The sequence below is a fragment of the Oreochromis niloticus genome, linkage group LG5 (genome assembly GCF_001858045.2).
Source record: "Oreochromis niloticus isolate F11D_XX linkage group LG5, O_niloticus_UMD_NMBU, whole genome shotgun sequence".
In the NCBI taxonomy this organism is placed as follows: Eukaryota; Metazoa; Chordata; class Actinopteri; order Cichliformes; family Cichlidae; genus Oreochromis; species Oreochromis niloticus.
In genome coordinates, this window is record NC_031970.2 from 30,727,395 (window position 1) to 30,749,258 (window position 21,864).

At 41.9% G+C, this 21,864-nt stretch overlaps 1 protein-coding gene across 2 annotated transcripts in view; it reads right to left on the minus strand.

Annotated features, from left to right (window-relative positions):
• The window catches only part of cdh4 (cadherin 4, type 1, R-cadherin (retinal)), a 207,712-nt gene extending 186,651 nt beyond the window's left edge, over positions 1-21,061 (minus strand). Inside the window, exons 1-2 of one of the 2 annotated variants that reach the window (XM_013269909.2) lie at positions 20,781-21,061; positions 19,410-19,521 (exon numbers count right to left, since the gene is read on the minus strand). In XM_013269909.2, coding sequence (XP_013125363.1) covers positions 19,410-19,521; positions 20,781-20,834 — 166 coding nt within the window. In that variant the 5' untranslated portion in view covers positions 20,835-21,061. The remainder of the gene's footprint in view (positions 1-19,409; positions 19,522-20,780) is intronic. The other variant, XM_005450214.3, reaches the window with a different exon arrangement.
• Positions 21,062-21,864: the final 803 nt, after the last annotated feature.

A 21,864-nucleotide genomic window follows, 5' to 3' on the forward strand; every position in this document is an offset into this window, starting at 1 on the left:
TGTTCAGAAGTTGGTCAGAAGTTATCGGTTTCAGTTGGATATCAACAATATCAGATGGAAATATTGTTGTCATGAGATGCTCTGATGTGTTTTTGAAAAATCTATTTCCTCGGCTGTGCACGCTCCTATAGCATAAAGACCAGCTTTAATTAACACGTCCACCTTGGTGTCATGTGTCAATCACAGCTGATTGGAAGAAAAGACCCTGCTACAGACTACTGCTTTCAATTGACGAAAGCCTGATATAGTGGGTGTTAGTTCATGTTAATGAGAAGTGATTCCAGTGTTCCGGCAAATAACCAGGAAAAACAGTACAACGTCAATTCAATTAAAGAGTAATGGCTTAGCGTTTCAGTTACTGATGTTTTGCCCTGAAAGGGACTGCCATTCCAGATTCAACGCTTTATGGATATAAGAGCCCTCATAAGAACACGGCCAGAGATTAATCATATAAATTCCAGATCCTTTCAACGGAAATGAAACAGCACTTTGAGTGGTCTAAATGTCACATTCGGTGGCATTTCACTGAGCAACCGTAACGGGTCCCAGAGGGAATTCATATCATATGGAAATAAGAGCTCGCATATGAAAGCTCACACGTGAATGTCCTTATGAGAAATTTTAGGAAGTAATTTGAGCTCAACACAGTTAACCTTAACAGACTGCAAATTATCTGCTTGAAGTAACTTGCTGTTAATGGAATGTGTTTATGCAGGAAATACGCCAAAGGTCAAAGAGCATCAGTGAACGGAGCAAGAAAATTAAAGAGAAAGTGGGACTGAGTTCAATCAGAAAAAAGTATTAACACTCAGATCATTAGTTTTCAAAGTGTTTGTGAATAATTAGGCTAGTCGCGCTGTGTTTTGTCTCGGGACTATTTGTTCAAGTCTGACTCTCAACCCCTCTGCGGCTCTCTCGTTTCTTTTCATTACCTTTTGCAGGGGGTTTGTGTCTCCTCTATCACAGGAGACATAAACCCCCTGCACCGTATGCACATGCTCATCAATACAGTGCTGACTCTGACAGCTGTGCCACTGCAGGCCCGTCGAATGAGCCGACCGTTTTGCTCAAACAACCTTCTGAGAATCCACTGTTATCATTTGTTATCAATGGAGCCCCCGTGTGCAAAAGAAAGCAGGCCACCGTGCAGTTTGGATCTCATTTCATTCTTGTAGCAATCAAACAGAGGTAACTGCAGAAGTTTCCTCTTTGGTAATGATGCTGAAAGGGTTTGATGGATCAATGCTATCTGATTTAGAGAGGTGCAGAACTGCATAGACAAAATTTCCAAAGATTTCTAAAGAAATATTGTAATACACAGCACATGGGATTTATTCAAAACCATAATGATTTATACCAATGTACTGAGGACATCTGAGGAGCAGGCTGCTGCCCCCACCTTCCCCCTCCCCATGTGCCATCTTTCGGTGCTGGACACCAACACTGGCCAGCATAAATGATTGAGTTGGATGTAAGATGTAGAGCTCTTGCCAAGAAGCCACTGCATCCATGCTAATGTGCTGATGGAGGCTAATCTTAATAAGTGTGAATAAAAGGGCTTTTACTGTGAGTCCTCACAACTAATAACATCGAAACGTGCTGGAAAATGCTTCATCGCCATCAAACAACAGGCAGCATAGAAATTCAATTATTTCACTTTCACCGTTTAGCTTTTACCTTGACGTCAACTATCGCCGGGAGAAGTACGACGGTGCGACAGCGTGTGTTTGTGTGTGCAAAACGCTTCACGGGCATCTCGTGCGTACGCTGTTTGTTTGTTTCGTAAGTCCTTAGTCTCATGAAGCCCATCTGAGATCAATCACCAGACCGAGCATGATGGAGAGGCCTGTCAGAGCTCACTGTTGTGGCCTTGATTCAGTAAAACAAATAAAACAGGCAGAGGCATTACAGGATGGTTCAACACAAGCTAGACAAGAGACCACACCAAAGAGCATTCAGAGAGACGGGTGAGTAATGAGGAGGGAGGTAAATGTCAAAGAGCAGAGCGAGAAGAAAAATGATGTTGAAGACATTGAAAAAGCAAAGTGTATACAAAAAAAAAAGAGCGTGAAAGAGGCTGGATAAAGGAGCAGGAATACTCAGCAGCAGACGCAATGCTGTTGTCCGCCTGTGTTAACCCAGCTCAGTTCTTAAACTCTGTTTCTATTCGACAGCATGTCATCAGCTCAGCCCTCCTCTGCTTAGACCCTGCTGTGGATGGTGCAGTGCGTGGCCATGTGATGAAAGGGAGGTGCCCTCTGAGGTTTTTTAATGCAACTTCCCTCACATATCCTTATGTCAGAGCGCATCAGCACAATGCCGGGCTGAATAGTACCGTTTCTCTAATGATTATGTTTGCCGTGTAACCTGAGCACTGCAGCACTCAGCCTCAGCCCAGCTGGATGTGATTCAACAGCATTTACAAGGCTACAAATGACAACGCAGCACAGCTCTTTCCCCAAACATAACATAACCCGAGGAAGCCATTATACATAACTGTCAGCACTTAACCTTCCCCCAGGACTTCAAAAAAAGACATTCGGGAGCAAGTGGTTCAGAGGTGAAGCTCCCACGGGAGGCCGCAGCCAAAGCCCAGCCCCCTCACTCAGCATCATCGGATATATCACGCGAAGCTCACACATCAAACTACTTCCCGTGGTTCCACTCTACCTCGTACTGTACATGTGGAAGAGACGATGATGTGAACCCTGCTGGCTCGCCTAGTCAGACAGAGGTAGAGGTCAGAGGTCTTCTCTGCACCAGCTGTGCGAAACTCTGCAGCCAGATGAAACGTATTCCTTCCCTTGAACAACTGTGTGGCAGGCGGTGGTTGAAGAAGCTTTGATTAAACTACACAGCAGTGTACGGCTAAGAAAGGACAGTTATTTTCTCGTAATAATGACACAAGGTTACTGCAACATTTAAGTCACGATAAGAAGAAACTTTTCTAATTACAATAGAAAACAAACTTGTCAGTGTGAGATTCTGAGGGCAGAGGATGCTACCGCATGTGAGCACAAATAAAAAAGGTAGAAGAATGAGTGGTTTTCTGAGAAGAGTCTGATCTGCCGTTACTCTGAAATAAAACTGTGCGGTTGGGTTCATACATTTTTTTTTTTTTACAAGTTTTGTAAAAGCTTTCAACAACTTCAGTGAAACCTTTTGTTTACGGAAAAAGCATCAAGCTGTGGCTCTACGAGTTTCCTCTTTAGCAGTATTTTCTATCCAAAAGCCACGTTTCAACTGATTTCCAAAGAACTCAGTTAGGCTTCGACTTTATCTTTTATTCATAGCAACACTGGACTGTTTCTTGTGATAACATCATACCTGCCTATTTTCTTGAAATAGAAGTGTCTCATCTTTATATTCCGTATAAATGCAAGAAATACCCACGATGCATCGTTATTATAACGCAAAGCCGGATTATTACAGTGAGCTTTTTCATTTGGACCTGATGAAAGTCATGTGCTACTCTACAGCTGTACACAAGTTTGCTTTTCCTCTGTGTGGGAGGGCTTCTTGACTTTCCGTGCCTTTTCCCTCCCTCTGAAACATGGTTTCTGGGTTCCAGTCCAAGAGAAAGCAATTTGTTCTCCACTTTTGTCTTTTTCCTCTCAGAATTTTGCATATCTTTGAACAGCGAGTTTGACTTCTGAACTTGCATTTAAAATATGACTTCAAAATGAAAAAACAATCTGACAGGTGAATGTCAAATATTTTAAAAAATTCTACCACTGAGGACATTTAGGCTGCATCCATTTGCATTTCCATTTCATCCATGTGCAACACAACGTGAGCATAAATGCATAAGTGAAAAAAATAATTAGCAAAGCTAATTATGAAGACTAGCTGAAAGGACTGTTCTTTTAGAGCATTTAGTATGTAGGTGTGTAATCAAAGTACAGTTAAATCGACAACAGCTCCTCAATAAGGAAAGAACACCAAATGCATGCATTTATTATCCCTGAGGGGTCTAATTAATCGTAACAAATTCAGTCCTTATACAAAATAGTCACAGTTCAGGCTCACACTGCAGCCGAACCAGTGATATAAGAAGCATCCTTCTCTATCAAACTTCTCCCCTTCATCCCTGCACTTTTAGGCGGGTTGTCCTGGACCTAACACCTACTCAACATCACACTGGAATACGCTCAGACAGCAGGGATGATGGTGCCATCTGATTTTCCTTGATGTATATTTCATCTGTGCGCTATTTGCGTAGGTCACACACTCTGAGCTTCAGTTCTACGTGGGCTGGTAGCTGTTTATTAAGGTGCCATGTTTGATGTGTGCTGTGCCGTTAATGACCCAAGGCAGGGCTTTATAAATACATATGGCTGATTGCCATGGGATTAGCAAGATTTTCTCATTAACTCTTCATAGGGTTGTCTGCTTATGAAGTTTACTTTTGATATTCAACCATGCCTTTAAAAAGGCGCAATATCTGTTAAGAGAAATTTGAAGGCGAATTTGCGACACAAACGCACAAATCCTGACAAACGCACTGACGGTGGGAGAATGTCATCACCCCGACACGAAGCGCTCCATGTGAATGGATGGAGGTTTGGCTCATCTGCAGTGCGTCGGAGTCTCACAAGCTGGCAGGGTTCCAGTCCTCTGCTCGCTTATTCATGACTTTCTCCTACAGCCAACACAGTCCAACACACACACACACACACACACACACATAATATGGCACAAACCCGCCCACCTCACAATACCACTCGATTCACAGAGTGCCATTAATCTAAAACAAACCAAAATTGACAGGTACTGTGTGAGTACCACAGAAGAAATTATGCTGACATTTCACAATGAATCTCTTCACCTAGTTGAGTACAACCTAATGTACAATCAAAGTCCATTTGAATTTCAGGAGTGCACCAATTCAAATAGCATTCCCAAAGGTGCAGGGAAAACGCACTAAAATTGGCATCCTAAAGAAAATATTCAGCCACGAGAGTAAATTATGCATACAAATGTGCCACAGGTTCGAAAAAAAAATGCTATGTAGATTTGCCAGTTAGGTGGTTCAGGACGCGGAGGAAGTAAATAAATAATCCTGTTTAATAATTCATTGAAATTCATGTTGCTTTGCCTCCAGCCTTGAGAGTATTTAGAATGCAGCCTGCTAGGGCCCTGCTCCTGACTTGTGGTGGTGTGTGGCAAGATTATTGAAAATAGGGGTAAGATCAAGCATCCAAGCACACACATATTACGCGCACACGCAGAACTATACAGTGTGCGCGTGCCACGTGTCATATATTCAATAGAATAGTGAAGAGGGACATCCCCTGTCAACATCTTATCCCCCTTTTGCTCCATCTCCTCCCAGAATGACAGATACAATCTCTAGAGTGTGAAGAGAAGTTCACACAGAGCTTCAGGCTGGTGAATACTCTGAAGCTAGGAGAGAAAGCAACACGGGCACAAGACGACTGCAAATTGGATCTAAAAGGTTTCCGTGGGGAAAGAGAGGAGAGGAGAGGAGAGAAGAAGAGAGGAGATGAGAGTGCGTGACCCATGTGTGACCCGTTTCTGATGATGCCTTTGCTTGATAGAATTACAGCAGTAAATAAAATCATCCTGTCTTGCTTTCTTTCTGTCTCTTTGTCTGAGTGTGTGTGTGGCTATCTATTCAGTGTGGGGAGTGTCTCCAATTTAGTAGCATCTTCACACTTCATTATACTATGCCTTAATTCATTAACATAAGAATCTGTCTGCATGTCTGAGATGTCCCTGGTTTCTCTTGGATGCTTTTAAAATATGGTGACAAGTGGTTTAGGCTTTTGCATATTAAAACATGTAAATGATTGGAGGTGATTCTTGATTAAGAGAATATTGTGAAAAGTGCATCGACAAGTACCGGAAGGTTGCAGCTCACGTTTTGTCACCGTTAGCGCCTATTAACAGGACAAAGTTAGTGTTTTGCATCTACCCATTTAATGGCAGATGAGAAATGAATGCCAAGATTTTGCTAATATGCACCATGAATAAGGACTGAAGTGACAGTACTGAGAGTGAAAATATTCCACAGAGTAAAAACAATTGTATTTGCATTTTGGAATGTGTGCACCTGTGTAGCTGTAACAGAAAACCGCGCGTGCTAAGACGTTAGCCAACCTGCATTATCAATGACGCTACTGATGTAAAGCCATCAGGTTTGGATGAGATGCTATCAGCTAATTAAATGGCCACCAATCGATCTTATCAGCTATTACTTTCAGACTCAGAAGCTTGTCTCACTTTGTTGGGGTTTCGCATGTTGCTGGAAACGTACGCAAGAAAGGGTGTTTACTCTAAAAGAGACACTAATGTTGCTTCCTTGTGTTTTTAAGTTTTTAAGCTAAAGTAGATTTTATTGTTGTACTGTTATTCTTATACTCTAGTAGAGAAGCTTTGAATGATTCACAGCTCAAAATAAACCTTATTATTTTAGTCCTCGTTACCGTGCAGTGCAGTTTCACCATTTCTTCCTTTAACATTAGTCTTCCTTTAAGCTATCTTTCATTTCATTGGCTGCACCTCGCAAACCGAAATTGTAAACATTAAGTTTGGGTAGGATCGGGTGGAGCGGCAGTTTTGGAGGGGCTAAAATATATCGTTTCACCTTATGCTTAGAAAGCTCAATTTTCTAGGTTGCCAGTGCAAAATGCCCCGTGGAGATTTAACATGCACTGAATCACACAATCATAAGAGATGGGAGCGATAACCACTCGTAACAGCCGTTTAATGAGATGATAACATTCAAAGAGGACGTGTAAAAACCCAAAGTAGGGCTTTAAGTTGAAATTCTACTATGAGTAAAAACTGCTTAACTTTTCCACCTGCAGCTGTTTCCTTTAATGGCTTTGTGCGTATGTGTGTGTGCGTGTGTGTGTGCGTATGTGGGTATGTGCGTGTGTGTGTGTGTTAAAATGACACCCACCTGACCTGTGTGAAGAAAAAAAAGCTGTGAGGATAAATGTGAATGGGGCAAAGTTCAAAATCTGTTAACAGCACAAAAGAAATATAGCGGTGATTCAACAAGCGAGTTCATCAGACATGCAAATCTCACTCTCATAATCCACAGTGCAACCACGTCTCTACATGCACGTGACTGTAATTAGCACTAAAAAGGAAAACCATGTGGCGTCAACGATTTTTGTCTTATTTTTTCAATGATCTTCTTTATACAGCTGTCACACTGAAAACTGAAGAATGAGAACAAGCCAGTCCTTTACTCACTGTCAGAGTAAACAGTTGTGCGGCTTGCTATGTGGATCACATACGACTGCAGTGATGTTCAGGCCTTCCTCCGACATCCTCCTCGTATTTCATCTGACACGCTGCAGGGCTGAAGTTGAAGAGGGTCTTGATTTGTTGCCAACATCCACCCTAGCTCTACGATAATGAGCTCTACGGGCCCCCGAACCTGACCCGAGCATGTAACGCCATCAGTTAAAAATAACAGCCATGACCATCGCTGCGGTCAGAGCATCACATGGTACTTCTGTAGTTTAATATAAACTTGGGAAAGCATAACAGCGATGCAAATCGAGCTGTGAATCATAACGCGAAATCAGGAGACCCAGCAGAAATCCATGGATGGCGCATGTTTATTCATGACAGGTGAGTTATGCGCAGTAGGTCTACAGCCCTGCAGGGCAGGAGAGCTTACTCAAGCAGGACGTTTAACTCTCCGCTTCATAATGATACTTTGAGGGAGCCGTTCAAAGCCTTCCATGTCCTCTGGTCTAGAATTCAGACAGCCAGATTAGAAAGGACAACAGTAACCTGTAGGCTGCAAATCACAAGGCGACATGCTTAAGCAGAGACATAAACTGTTGTATGCAAACTACAAGAGTGTAATAAATACTGTGCTTTGAACAAAGAGGAATATGAACAAACTCCAGCGCATGACCATATTTCACTTATCTGTGGCAGCTCTGACGTGTCATCATTCGGATTAGCCTTGATGTTAAGACCGGTTTGCACAGCTATAAACTTGACACTGGATTTAAATAGATGCCTGGACGAAACAGCCATCATTCACTTCGCCACAGCCCTGTGGTGGCTGTAATCATGATGACACAGTAATATCCGTTTTTCTTTTACCCGGGCTAAATTGCTGTTTATGGCAATAAGAAGGCTTCTATTCCCAGAGGCCACAGTTAGTCAGAGTGCCTCTTATTGTCTTACTGCTGGGTTGTGGCGCAGAGCACAAACACTGTCACCAACACCACCGGCCCCTCCTCCTCCTCCATCCCTCTCTTCGCTGTTGGTTCTCAGAGCTATTATTTTTATCTGAAAACCTAAACGAGGCTTCAGAGAGAAAAGAGACAAGAGAACGAGAACGAGCGAGGAAGAGAGGCGGACGGAGAGACGGAGCAAAGCGAGAGAGGAAAACTGTGATTCTTCTGAAGCGGTGATCGATGCTACCAGCGTGTGTCTGCAGTGCATGCTGCCAGAAAAAGGAGGGCTATATTGATTTGCTCCCACATTTCAATCAAAAAAAGTGGGTTCTCAACCCCAGATTTTCCCTCGTTGTGCCGCAAATTACCAGCCTCTCTAAAAATAAAGCATAAATTGCCTAAAGTCAAACTTAAACATATTGAAACACTACATTTTGTTATGCAGAGACAACTAAACACATGTTCACGTGCGAGCCTGGGACATTTTTAGCATGACAATGATTTTCCATGTGGATTTCTGACTGTTAAATGCTGGTGGTTTTAAACTGCTCACAGCTTTAAGCCACCAATTGTGTGTGCCTGTCCACATAGCCCACAAATATACATAAAAAATGTGCAAACAGTATATGTAACAGTAATGAATCTCTTTTTTGTTCTCCACAGAAGAATGGTAACAAATCCACCTGCATTATTGCTGTGTATAAAAGAAACCATCGGGAGGTCAAAGCTAATAGAACGTTTAACATTTCTGCAAACATCTACAGGGACCTCTGCACTAATGAAATAACCTCTGCAGTACTGTACGGGAGCGAGTTCGTTTGTGTATGTGACCTGATCCTTTTGCTTGACTCTGGCTCTAAATATAAATCAGGCAAGTAAGTTTTGAGAAATTGGATTCACAAAGGAAGCAGTAATAGCAAGATTAGCTCCCTCAGATTCTGAGAAAGAGGAAATCAGACAGATAGACAGCAGAGATAATGTGTTCACAGAAGGAAAACAAAGTCGGTAATAAAAACAAAGGAAAATATAATTCATCACTGACATTAACACTGGCAGTGAGGGCATACAGGATACAGAATCGATTAAGTTCTTTTGTTTGTTCTGGTCAGCAAACCATATTTGCAGATTCATCAACCTTCCCCAATCAAATCTGTATCACAACAGGAAGAAGCATTTCTTCATATTGGGATTTCCAAATCAGCCACTTGAATCTAGGCCAGAATAAATTCTTTGAAACATTCTGCGTGCAGAAAGTTTAAATAAATTCTCTGTGCTGTGGCAACAACATTATCTTTTCAGCAAAGCAAGCCAGTCACAGCTTAAAAAGTAGAAGATGCCACAAATTTAGCAGAAACACACCTTGACGCTTTGTCTGTATCGTGACTACAAGATTATACGCAAGTGCAAGTAGAAAGGTGTGAAGTTTAAATAAACTTAAACTGAGACAAATACATAGCTGAAGTACAATCCATGAAAAATGTTAGAATAAAAAACAGATGACAGGGAATGTTAAATTAAATGAGAAGAACTATGTGAGGAATAGTTCCCAGCAGTGGGTATTCACAGTAACTGCGCAGGAGCAAATAAGCCTTCACAGAGCCCTCTTTTTAGATCAAAATAGACAGCAAATTGATACAATCAAATCCAAAACGCGTCACCGCCATAGGAAATGTAATTTCCCCCCTTCCTTCCATGATGGAGTCAAGATTTGTGTTTCTATTTTCTTTTATGGTGCCATCGTTTCCCAAACTGTTTCTTTTATGTGCCTCAGAGCCTGGTGAAAAATGGTTTGGATGCTGTATATCTTTTAACTCCGAGGCTAATCTACAGCACGCACACACACATACGCGGTATGTACATCAACTGTGAATAGCAGCTACGGTGAAGCAGCACTCAACTTTAGCGACATTAAAACCACTGACAGTGAGGTGCGTAACACTGAACATCTTGTTATAATGCGTTCTGCTAGGAAATCTGGAGGGCCATTGGCATTTATGTGGATGTTACCACCAAACCTACATGTTGTTGCAGACCAAGTTCCCCCACCACCACCACCATATGCAGATCAGCCACCTCCTCTCAGCAGGACAATGCACCACGCCACAGTGCAAAAGCTGCTGAGGAAAACCACAAGTGACCCAAATCGTCACCCTAACCTTCAAATGTAAGAAAACACCAAACTGATTAAAAGTGAGATACACCAGAATCAGACACCCCACCCCGAAAACCCACAGAACCAGTGCCAGACAACACACGACACCGACAAACTATATTAGACAGTTTAACATGATTAAAAATTAGAGCCCAGCTAATTTATCCGAATATCATCAACTAACATTTGCATATTTCAAGATCTGGATTATATTTCTGACAAGTAATACAAAAATTTAAAACGTAAAGATTGTAGAAACACCCTTCAACCATGTTATGAGTGTCGATAATGCATAGTTTGTCCACTAGAGGGCAACCTCCCTTTTAGCAACATGTCTTTGGAGCAGCTGATCCGAGCAGAGCGGAACGTGAACAAATCAACAAACAACTACACGTAGCAAATGTCAGGAAATATTATTTATCACTGAAATCTGTTTATCAGTATTGGTCGTAAAAATTTGACACTTTCTATTTGAAATGTCACAGCGAAATGTTAACAGATGTTATTTTAATTTAGTATGTTTTACCAAATATGCAAAAAAAATGTTTTCACATTTGCACAGCAGGTGACAAATTGAATTTTGCAGTCAAAATCACAGTGATAAGAATCCTTCTTTCTAAAGGTAATGAAAAGCAACGGAAGTTGTTAATTAACAGAAAAACGCAGACAACATTCCTTTCTGGCTGACTGTCAGATTTAGCACTATAAAACAGGTATGCCTCTCTCACAGTGTGCCGCATATCTCTGTCTTTCCCTCATCCCTCTCCTTTGCTTACTAATGAGCCATGAGATTGACAGCTGGATTACAGGGCTGATTTGTAATCCTTTAATTTCTCCATTTAAGATAATCACCCTCTGGATGGAGCGCTGCCTACAAACACACAGACACGCTAGTACACAAAATATACTGTGTGTTTACCCATTAAACAAAAAATGAACCAGAGAATATAGCAAAAACAAGACCATGCGAGTGCCCTGATCAAATATAGATTCCAAGCTGAATTAATCCAAAGGAAAAAGTAGAGTGCAAACCTCTCTCGGGCGAGGGACCTTTTTGATATTAGAGTTTGTAGAACAAAGGCATCTTGACAGTGTAGTCTTTTAATTAAGGCGATAGAAAAGCAAAAGCCCCATAGCTTCTGAAATGGCTGTACAGAGCAATACAGACTAGCAGCTTAGAAGGATCTATGCGTTTAGTCTAGCCCGATGTAAATCACTTTGATTGGGCCATGTTCTTCATCTCTTTCAGTGCTTTGGACTGGGGATATGACTGTTGGAGGACATGTGAGGTCAAGTGGCGGCACAAGGTCAAACTTCTTGGCCATAATTCACCAAGAAACTGAGAAGCCATAAGTCACTTTGAGCCCCTGACACAGGCATGAGAGCGGAGGAGGGGCAAGAAAACAGGGAGGCATGGTTGTCTACCTACCAGAGAGTTCTGGTAGGTAGACAACAGTAAACACGTATTGTAAAACAGCAACTTGATGAGGTGATGGAAATGTTATGGTGTCCTTCAAAAGTGCACAAAAAGCTCGTTTGAAAGATGGTGCTTAAGAATGCTGTTTTTCAACCTCCATCTCCTTCTTCTCTATCTTTCTAACTCTCATCCTCCACTTGATTTCTTGGTGTCCGGGAGAGGCGCTGAATGAGTGCGAAGACTGGCGAATCATCTCCTCTGAACGAGATCCACTCCAGAGTAATTACAGACATACACAATCTCAGAAGTGGCACAGACGACGCTAAACATTCAAGCACGACTTCACAGGGGTCAGCTAGAGAATATATGTGGTCTACAGTACATGAATTTCAGGTTTTTATTGCCAAACAGATTTCATTTCTAAGGAGGAAAAGAAAAGAAAGTTTGTCATGACTCAAAGCCAATCACGACTTTGAAAAGGCACAATTTCCGACGGGTAACAAAAACAGAAAATCGGTTCAAATGGAGCTTTTCCACATTATTTTCAAGCAGACAAGGCTTGCACTGAGCTCTCACTCCCTTCTTTTCCGACTCGTTGGCTGGGTTAGTGTAGTATTAATTGTAATCACTATTATCTATCCAATAATCCATTGAAATAACACTCAAGTGTTCTTTGTCATAATAATACAAACACGCATAATAACATGCAAGCAAATAATTTCAGCTAAAGAATCACCGCTTCAATACTGAACACCTGATTTGTATTTAGATGAATGTAAATCCAGCAAGCCCAGAGGGCAGGAGGGGAAAAAAACCTCAGTAATGAACTGCTACATTCTGGGTTACACTTGCAGCTAAAAGGTGAAACAGAGGTCTCCTAGTGGGATAATGGTTCGTTTCTGCCCTGCAACAAAAAAGGAGTCTTAATCAAGGCCACAGATCGTTAAAGTGCACTGAGATGCAAAGGGCTAATACACATTGATTGTGAGCAAAGGTGGTCAATTAAAAAGGTTTTCAATAACAAATGCAAATAGGATTCCCAGAAGACAAGGAGATGAGCGATGGAGGTAATGGTCACGTCTTCAGAAAACTACTTTGATAACGTGCGAAAAAAAACTACTGAGGAGGGTCAAAGTGTAATCTGGAAATAGTTTCTGAGAAATACTTAAAACTTTTCCCATGAATATTTTTCTGTAAATCTGCCCTTGTCTCAACTCCTGAAATACAGTAGTAAAGTCTCCAGTTCTCCGTTCAACACAGCCTCATTTCTTATCCGCTAATCCCTTGCCAAGGACTTCTTTTTGGCTAACACCATCAGAAGTGCCTAGTTCTCCCTTTTTTCTTTATAATCACTCTATGATTTAACCCACGGCCGCCAGCTCTTTCAGATGCAATCACAGGTCTGATAATATCGTGGTTAGCTCCATTTGAAGGTCGGTATTCAGGGCACAATTAGCTCACCTCTATTTTGTCAGGAAATGTAGATCTACTGCATAATCGCACCAAACAGACTGCACGGTGCTCTTAAAATGCAGCAGGAGTCTCAGGCGTTGGGTTTGTCTCTGACAGCTTATTGCCATCTAAACACAAGGAGCTCGAGATGAATCGCGGCCGTCTCTCGGAGGGCATCATACGGGACCGCAATGAAGCTATCTGTGTTGTAATGAAACTCCATGAGAGTAGAGGCCATGACCCAGTGACTAACCACGAGACTAAACAAATAGTAGTATACAGTTAAGAGGGGCACAGTCAAGATCAGCCCACTAGAGCTATTAAAATTCACAAATAGGCCCTAGCGATGATATTTCTGCCGACAGCCAGTTTCCTATCTATCAAAAGCCCCTTTTTTACTTACTACCTCCGAAGAGAAAATGACTACAAAACAGGATAAAAAGCATTGTGCTGTGGCTTGTACTTTATCTTGGGTGGTTTGCTTGATGGAATTGGCTCAGCATGTATGTCATGTTGTAGGAAGTTTGAGGGATATAGGAGCGTAGCTTGGTTTGGTAAGAAGGCAGGCGAGATAAAGAGAAATGATGTGGCTCATCTTCTGTACCTGTATTCTATCAGCTCGCCACAGACTGCAGGTCCTGGCTGCAGAGATGAAAGACTCTCCGGAGGACAAGAGAGACGTTCGTGAGTCAGAAGGAAAATGGCATTCCGCTTATCAAATGCCTGGAAACATAATCCCCCTCCTCCCCCGACTCACCCCCAGTTCTTGGGTCTGGACGTACTTATGAAAGCCCTGTCACTTTGGATAGTAGGTTAGGAGTCAGAAGTTCTCCACGCTAGAGTAAACGCTGAGCTGGCTGTTTCAAAGCAGATATGGCTCCTTGCCAGATTTTCCTGCTGTAGTCTAATTGGGGTCATGTTACAAGCCATTCTGTATGTGTAACTTTTAGAGATGGAATTAAACAACAGGAAATCCATGCTGAAAGCGTATAGCTGATGAAGGCAGAATCCTCCTTAAATTAATCTTTTAGATTAAAGGAACGGTGTGTTTAATTTTTCTCCTGTATGCACCGCAAGACCCAATTTTAAATTAAAAACCCAGGGATGAAGGAACCAAGGAAAGACATCTTATTGTGGATTATATTTTTTCATAACCGAGTTCATCTCCGAGTTCATCGTCTAGGGGAAGTGAAAACATGCCAATGACATTATAAAGCGCACGTCTATCCTGATGTTTTTATCCCACAAACAATGAGTTTTCATCACTGTGCTTTTATTTTTCCTTTGCCCACAATAAAGTGGTCTTCTTCAGTGTGAGGCTTAAAAATATGATTTTTTGGAATCTACTGAATCCATCAAATCTTGCCAACACAGGGAGAAATATGCGGTGTTCACTGTGCTGCTGGAATGGCAAAAGTCATCACTATTGTCTTTTCAAGTATGCTCTCACAGTGACTTAAAGAGACACCGTCCTGACTGAACTGTATTTCAAATCAATTTCTTTTGTGCTGAGACCACATCCCCCTTGTGCGTGTTCCTAGGTGACTGGTCCGGCTCTTGGAGCGGGGTGATGGTTTACACAGTGATGTGCAATCACTGGAATATTTCTTTTCACGGCTTATCTGCCCACAGTGGGAATTTGCACGGACCACGACTCAGGGCCTGCCTGTCTGCTCGCCTGCGTGCCACTGCCTTCCCCTCCAATCCTGACCCTGCCTCAGATAAACCTATCCACGAGAGCATGGGATGATTTATTCAGCACAACTTTGCGGCAGCGCAGAGATTTGTGATTTAGTTAAACAAAGGTCTTCTGTGGTCAACCTCAAAGCAATAACAGCCTTTTTAACCTATTCAGCCAGTGAAAAATGTTTTAAGAGGACACTGAATGATGCATTGCACTTCTACAATGACCTTTCAGTACTTGAGCAGACATTTCACTTTACCTACAGTACTGTGCAAAAGTCTGGAGGCACCCGTCATTTCTTTATATTTTGCTTCCGAGGAGCCAGACTTTCTTGTCATATATTAAAGTGGTCTTGAGTAATAGCTCTCCAGGCTTTCTGAAGGTCTTTCAAATTTTTCCTTTGGGCATTGGCTGCTTTTTTGCTCATTCTCAGTCCAGTCCTTGTACCTGACCATTGTCAGAGGATTTTGTTTGTTTGTTTGTTTGTTTCTTATTTTAAAGCAACTTAGGACTGAAATATGAATCCTTTATGAATTCATTACAAAAAAACCTAAACTCAAGGGATTTGTGCACACAAAGCAAACAAGTTGGCAAAGAACCTGTTTTAAATTGTATCTTCAGGCACTTTGCAAAACTAAAACTCAGTGGCCACAGGTCTTATGGAGTGATGAATTCAAATTTGAAATTTCTAAATTTTTGTCATTGTGCATGGAGGAGGTCAGGGGAGACATAAACAGTGAGGATCTACAGCCATCTGTAAAAAACAGTGGAGGCTCTCCCATGGTTTGGGGTTACATTTCAGCCAGTGGTTATGTGGACCTTTTCAAAATTAAAGGAGTTCAGAACACATAAAAGTAAGGTCAGGTTTTTATCTACCATGCAATACCACCTAGAAAACATCTGATAGGCAATGGACTCAATTTTCAACAAGATAATGATCCCAAGCATACCCGGATAGAACAAACAGTCATGAATCAGCTTCCCCAGAGTCCAGATCTCAACATTATTGAAGCAGTGTGGGATCATCTCAACAGAGAACAGAACAAACGGCCGCCAACATCCAAAGAAGAGCTTTGAGTGTTTTTCAAGAAGCCTGGAGACCTACTCCTGAAGACTACATGAAAGGAGAGGGGTGGCTCGGGACTTTTGCACTGTACTGTACAGGAGGAAGTACAGAAAAGGAGCAAGGATATTAAACCATACCAATAATAACAGTCAATGCTGACAAGTTTCAATGGCAGAATGTGTTGAGAGTGTCTATTGGTTTCTATTTTGTCAAATCCAGAAAGAAACTTGCACTATACTGATTCATTCTCATTCCCAACATAATAATCATGACCAATACAGATAAATCTGAGATATCATAATATTGAGAAAAGAAGGGTATTACTGCAATACAAAATATTATTATACCTTCTTTATTTGTGAATATTCCAGTTTTACCTCTGCAGGACTCCACAAATGAAATAGTGAGGAGGAAACATGACACTCCTGAAGACTCTCTGTGAGATATAGGGTGATGCCAAATAGATTCCAATAAAGAAAGGGTTACACAATCCTTTGTGGCTTGTGAAAACTCCCCTCCCTCATGGACTCTTAAAGCATCCAATGCAGATAGAATTGCAGCTTGGAGTCCCCTGATAGGCTATGGCTTAAAGGCATTAAATGTGAACTCTGCTGAACTGCCAGTTCAAGTGTGGCTACCTCACTCAACCTTTACTCTACGTTATTTCTTTAATCCTCACAAATAAAATAGACTACATGTGCGTACAGATGAGTGAAACATTAACAGAGCGTAAGATGTTCTAGGACAGTGTTGGGTCATGAGATGCTGCCCTCTCTTGGAAAGGTGGAAACCCCAACAGACCCCAAACTCCGATGTGTGTGTGTTTGTTTTGACAAAGGTGGGAGAGACAGTGTCTAACATGTTGGTCTGATATCTGGTGATCACTTAGGTTGCGATCTGTTTTTGCCAATCCCACAGAATATGATATATCCCTCACACCCTATGTATGGTGTCATTTTCATTCTGGAACAGACCACACTGTTTCTTCACAGGATAAAGGTTATCACCCTGAATATCTTTGTATTGATTAGCAGTGGCCCTGCAAGCGGATCCAAATCTTTAAAAGAAACGCTACAATTTATATTTTTGTTGGTCTATACTGAAATAGATTTTTAAAAATCAGTGGGTTCCTTGAGGTAGCCCATTTGTTTTAATTACTGCATGTGTGCATTTGAAAACTGTCAACAGTAACAGAAAGTGTTACAGGACACCAGTTTGGACATTTAAGCAAACGCTGTGGGTCTTGGTCAGACATAAATGGCCACACGCATGCATCTACGATGTCAAGAAAAACATTTCAAAAGGTTGTTGTTAATGAATTTGACAGGAAAATACTGTGTAGCCCTGCCAAACTACCCACACACCATCAAAACAATAAACTAGAAGAAAAACAACTCCCCCTGCAACCTCAGCATGAAAAGAGGTGAGGCGCATATATTGTTCAGTGACTGGAAACAGAAGCCTGGTTCACACTGCACCTGCTGGGCCAAAGCTTTTTGGTCCTTTCCTCAACTGCTCACTGTCCATCTCTCCAGGGAGACAACAGCCACACAGACCTCAGTAGTCCAGCAACCCCCATAGCCAGCTCTTGAGCATCCCAGCCTCTCCTTTAATTTCATTCTACATCCATTCATATTTTATTTTTTATTTTTTTTTGGTAAGTGACAGATTCAGGTTATACATTGTGGCATTATTATTAAAGACTTCCTCCCACGTTGTGTCCCACTGTATATAATGCAGTCCTTAAGTAACGCTAGCCACATCACATTAGGCAGTGCATGAGAACTTAAGCTGCTGCAACTATATCCTTTGGAATGGCAGTTTTGAGGAAGACAATATGGTTCTCAGATTGATTTTTAACAAGAACAAACGCAGACAGACACAGTGAGAGACGGAGACTCGAAGCAAAGGCAATATGGATCAAAGCCGGAGCTGACGCACCACGTAAGATACATCAAACTAATGCAGCTGAGCGTTGCTGTGACATTTTCTCGAATTCAAGCGTCAGCTAATGTGTACACCAGGCTGAATCGCATGCATGTAACACCCCCACACCCCGAGACACCCACAAACATAAAGGAGGAATTGACATACAATATCTGTCTGGATACATATCACTCTCCGTTAATACTGCTTGGGTCAGTGAGGATGCCTGAGCCCATTTCTAAACAGGCTGAAACCTTGAGCCCTGAGCCCCTTCAGGCAAACTGGCTCCCCACTGACCAGCTGCACTGTCCTTGTCAGCTACCTAAATAACAAAATAACCTCCAGAATAATTCAGTTGTTTTCCTTGCAGTCAGAAAATGCTCGAACAGCTGTTACAATGAGAATGTCATTTCCTCCTGGCAAATAGCATTTCACGTAACAATAGACAAATATTCGGCTATAAAGGCAAAGTGTCAGGGGAGAGGTAAGCTTATTGTACACTGCTGTTGAGCTGTTACCCACAAGTATGAATAACAGTGATGTAAGTTGCAACGGGCGAGAAAAAACGAGAAGAAAATGTGAAACAACCCAAATATTGGGCCCAATTTAAAAACCAAGTCCCTGAACTCTCATAGCAGGAACTTGGTGCAGCTTCGCAATGCTCAAAATACCGAAGTAATATAACTTCACGGCCTCCTCTCTTCTCGTCTTGGGGGTAATTTCATCATCTAGAATTTTTGAAGTTCTGTTTTATAGAAGCACATCCAGCAAATGTCAAAGGTGCTGTTTATCTGTCAGTTATGCAAATTGGGACACAGGAATATGGCTGGGGGGGATTCATTTTCAATATGGTTAGGATGCACCAGCAAACAGAAGAGACACACTGAAGAAAAAGCAGCATCCTTTAAATGGCAGGAGATGAACTTCTGTAGATTCAGTACACTGCCTACACTGAAAAGAAATGGAGCGAGCAACAACAGAATTGAATTCCTCTAAAAAACAGAAAGAAAAAAAAGGGACGGAAAACATATTACAATGAAAAGCGGAAAGAAAAGAAGAAAGTTTGGAGCTTTCCAGCTGCAACGTGCAGAAAAGGGAAGAAGCTATTTAGATTATTTTTGCTCTGTGAGCTCGCTGCTTAGTCAATCAAACAAAGAACAAATGTGTTGTTTTTACTACAGCAGTGTAAAGCAGTTGTTCATTCATCAATACGCCGTCACACCACATGGAAACTCTTGAACAGAATGCGTTACACACACACCGTCATCATTTTTAATGGCATGGCGAGATTTTTTCCCCCCAAGCCTTCTGCTTAATTATAAAATGATATCCCTGTGCTCGAGATGGGTTTCTTAGGTTGCCCAGGCAAGTTTGCGTTGTCGGAAGTCATTCGCGCACCACAATATATTCCTTCTACCACTCGCAAAAGTATACACAAACCTACTCATTCGATCACACTATGAAGTCAGGAACACATCTGGGCCAAGAAGAGAAACTATCATCAGACGGTAAATGAGATCCAGCAGCGGCAGGCTTACCTTTAAGAATGCTCTGGCCGTGCAGTACGTCTCTTGAGACAATCACCGTGTAGAAGTTCTGGGAGAAGCCTGGTCTGCACGGGGGTTTGAGGGGCTGGCCTGCCTTACTCCCCTGAGGAATAAAACAAGGCAGCCTGTTAAGATTGGCAAATTGACTTGCAGCCACCAGGGTCACAAGCTGATCTCACGGCCTCTTTGAGTTGATATTGAATCTCACAGTCTCTCTTGCCACAGTGAATGATTTGTTTCAGACTACAGCACGTTGAAATTCAGACCGTCACAGTGTGGAAATCTAACTCTGGAGCTGCAGGCACCTGCTTAGACTCACTGTAAAGATACATCAAGCTTCACAGGAAATACTTAGATTAGGAATTAAAAGGAAATAAATTACTTTAATCCATCTTTACCTACTTTATCATCTACATATTATTTAGAGAAGCAGGAGCATAAGAGGTGGACTACACCCTGAATGCGTGACACACTATTTCAAGGACCATAATCATCATCATTAAGGCAATAATGTGATCCACACATTGTGAGTATAACGGAACTCAAAGAAAAGTGATATAAGTGGCAGGACTAATAAGCATTAGAAAGATGGTGAGAATGACTAGCTGGAAATGTTCAAACATGCAATATATACATTGCACGCTGATTGAAGTCTGTGCGCATGTGTGAAAGCCAAATGCATTTAAATATATAGCTGACATACAGACAGCCGTAGGCTCACGTTATCCAGAAGGGAGGAAGAATGCACTCCCAGCGATGCACCTTATTCATCGCACCATCAATGGTACTCTAAAGAAATATACTGCACTTTTCCCCCTAACTCGGCTTTGCTATCAGCACACCTCAACAAAACCCCATAATAATAAGTACATCATTTGACTGAGTTTGGATATTAAAAAAAAAAAAAAAACTATTTATACTGTTGCTCATTTGCCTCTTGAATCGAAGTCCGTAATTAAGTGCTAAACCCTTAACTCAAAACAAAAGAAGACATTAGAGCGCGTAAACGTGCGTAAACGAAGTTGATCGCAGCCAGCAGCACGAGAAGCCCCTCTGGAAACCACTGTCCTCTGCAATAATGCACTGCAGTTTATGTGGATGACAGGATGTGGAGGCAAGCGAAGAGTTATCAGTGACTTTTCCACTGCAGTGAGAGCCGACATAATTACCAACTTCAAATGGGCCACACGGGATTCTGTTACACAAATCGTGTTGCCATCATAGCGCAAAAGCTGATCCGTTAACGGCCACTTTCGAGCGCCCCTGCAGCGCGCTGCAAAAACCGAAGTAAGCATTACAGCAGTGCAGCACTTCCACCGTACTGTTAGGGCGACTATACGTGTAGAAATTAACTCATCTTACCGAGGATGCGCCCACAAGTAAGGTGCACGCCAAGATGACGCAGCCAGCGTTCATCTTTGCAAAACCCGCGTGTTGGTGGGGGGAAAAAGAGGAAAAGATGAGTCTTCTTCGCCAAATACACCTCAGTAATTCCCGGACCGCTGTCTTCCTCTTCTCCACTGCTGAGTGAGACGCCGACCGTACTTGTCTGGCGCAAAAGTGCCGCTGAGACAGAGATGCTGCGCTCCGTCCGGAGGAAGCCGGTGCCCATTGGATAACAGCGTCACTACAACCCCTCCTACCGCACGGCGGAGCAGGCAAGGCGGTGTGCACCGTCTCTGCTCCGAATGACTCTGTGTGATGATGCCCCGTGCCACTTCTGGGATCTATTGGTAGAAAAATGCATTTTCCAGCCAATTTAGATTCATATTTTTTTTTAAAACTTCAGATGGAGCAAAAGCGGTTCTGGCTGTGTGAGTGACAACCAACCATCCGAGCCCTTTCATATGTCCATCAGCTAACTGGAGTCTATTTCACACACCACTTACCCCCTCTGCCCCTGATCCACAGTATAAGTATAGCAAGAGCCCCCGAGATATTAGCTTTTTATTAAAGCAGCTGTGATAGGCCACTGCGGGATAAGACTTTGATTGTGAGTGAAAGGTTCAAATAAATAGTACAATGAATCAGGAGCCTCTGTGATCACCTACAGGAAATATGTCTATAACTCTATAAATCATTTCCAGTTATAGGTCTTCATATTTTATTTTTTAAAAAAGGTGACTACTTTAGCCTAATGACCATTTTCCATAATAATAATTTGCAACAAAATAAAATTTGGCACCAGGATTAAATGTCTTACTCCATTTTGGGAGCTTATATTATTAATAAAGTTTAGAATTAACATACAGTATAATAAACTTATACATATTTAGCTTTTGTGCAGAAGTCAAAAAAATGCAGGAGAAATGACTTAACTGCACCTTTAAGTGCTTTAACTGGTTTAATAATGTTGACATTTCCGAAGCCTCACATCGGTGCCTCAATTTCCATATCTGAGAGGTCATGACAATTTAATCTCATCAAAAGGAATAGGACAGTATTG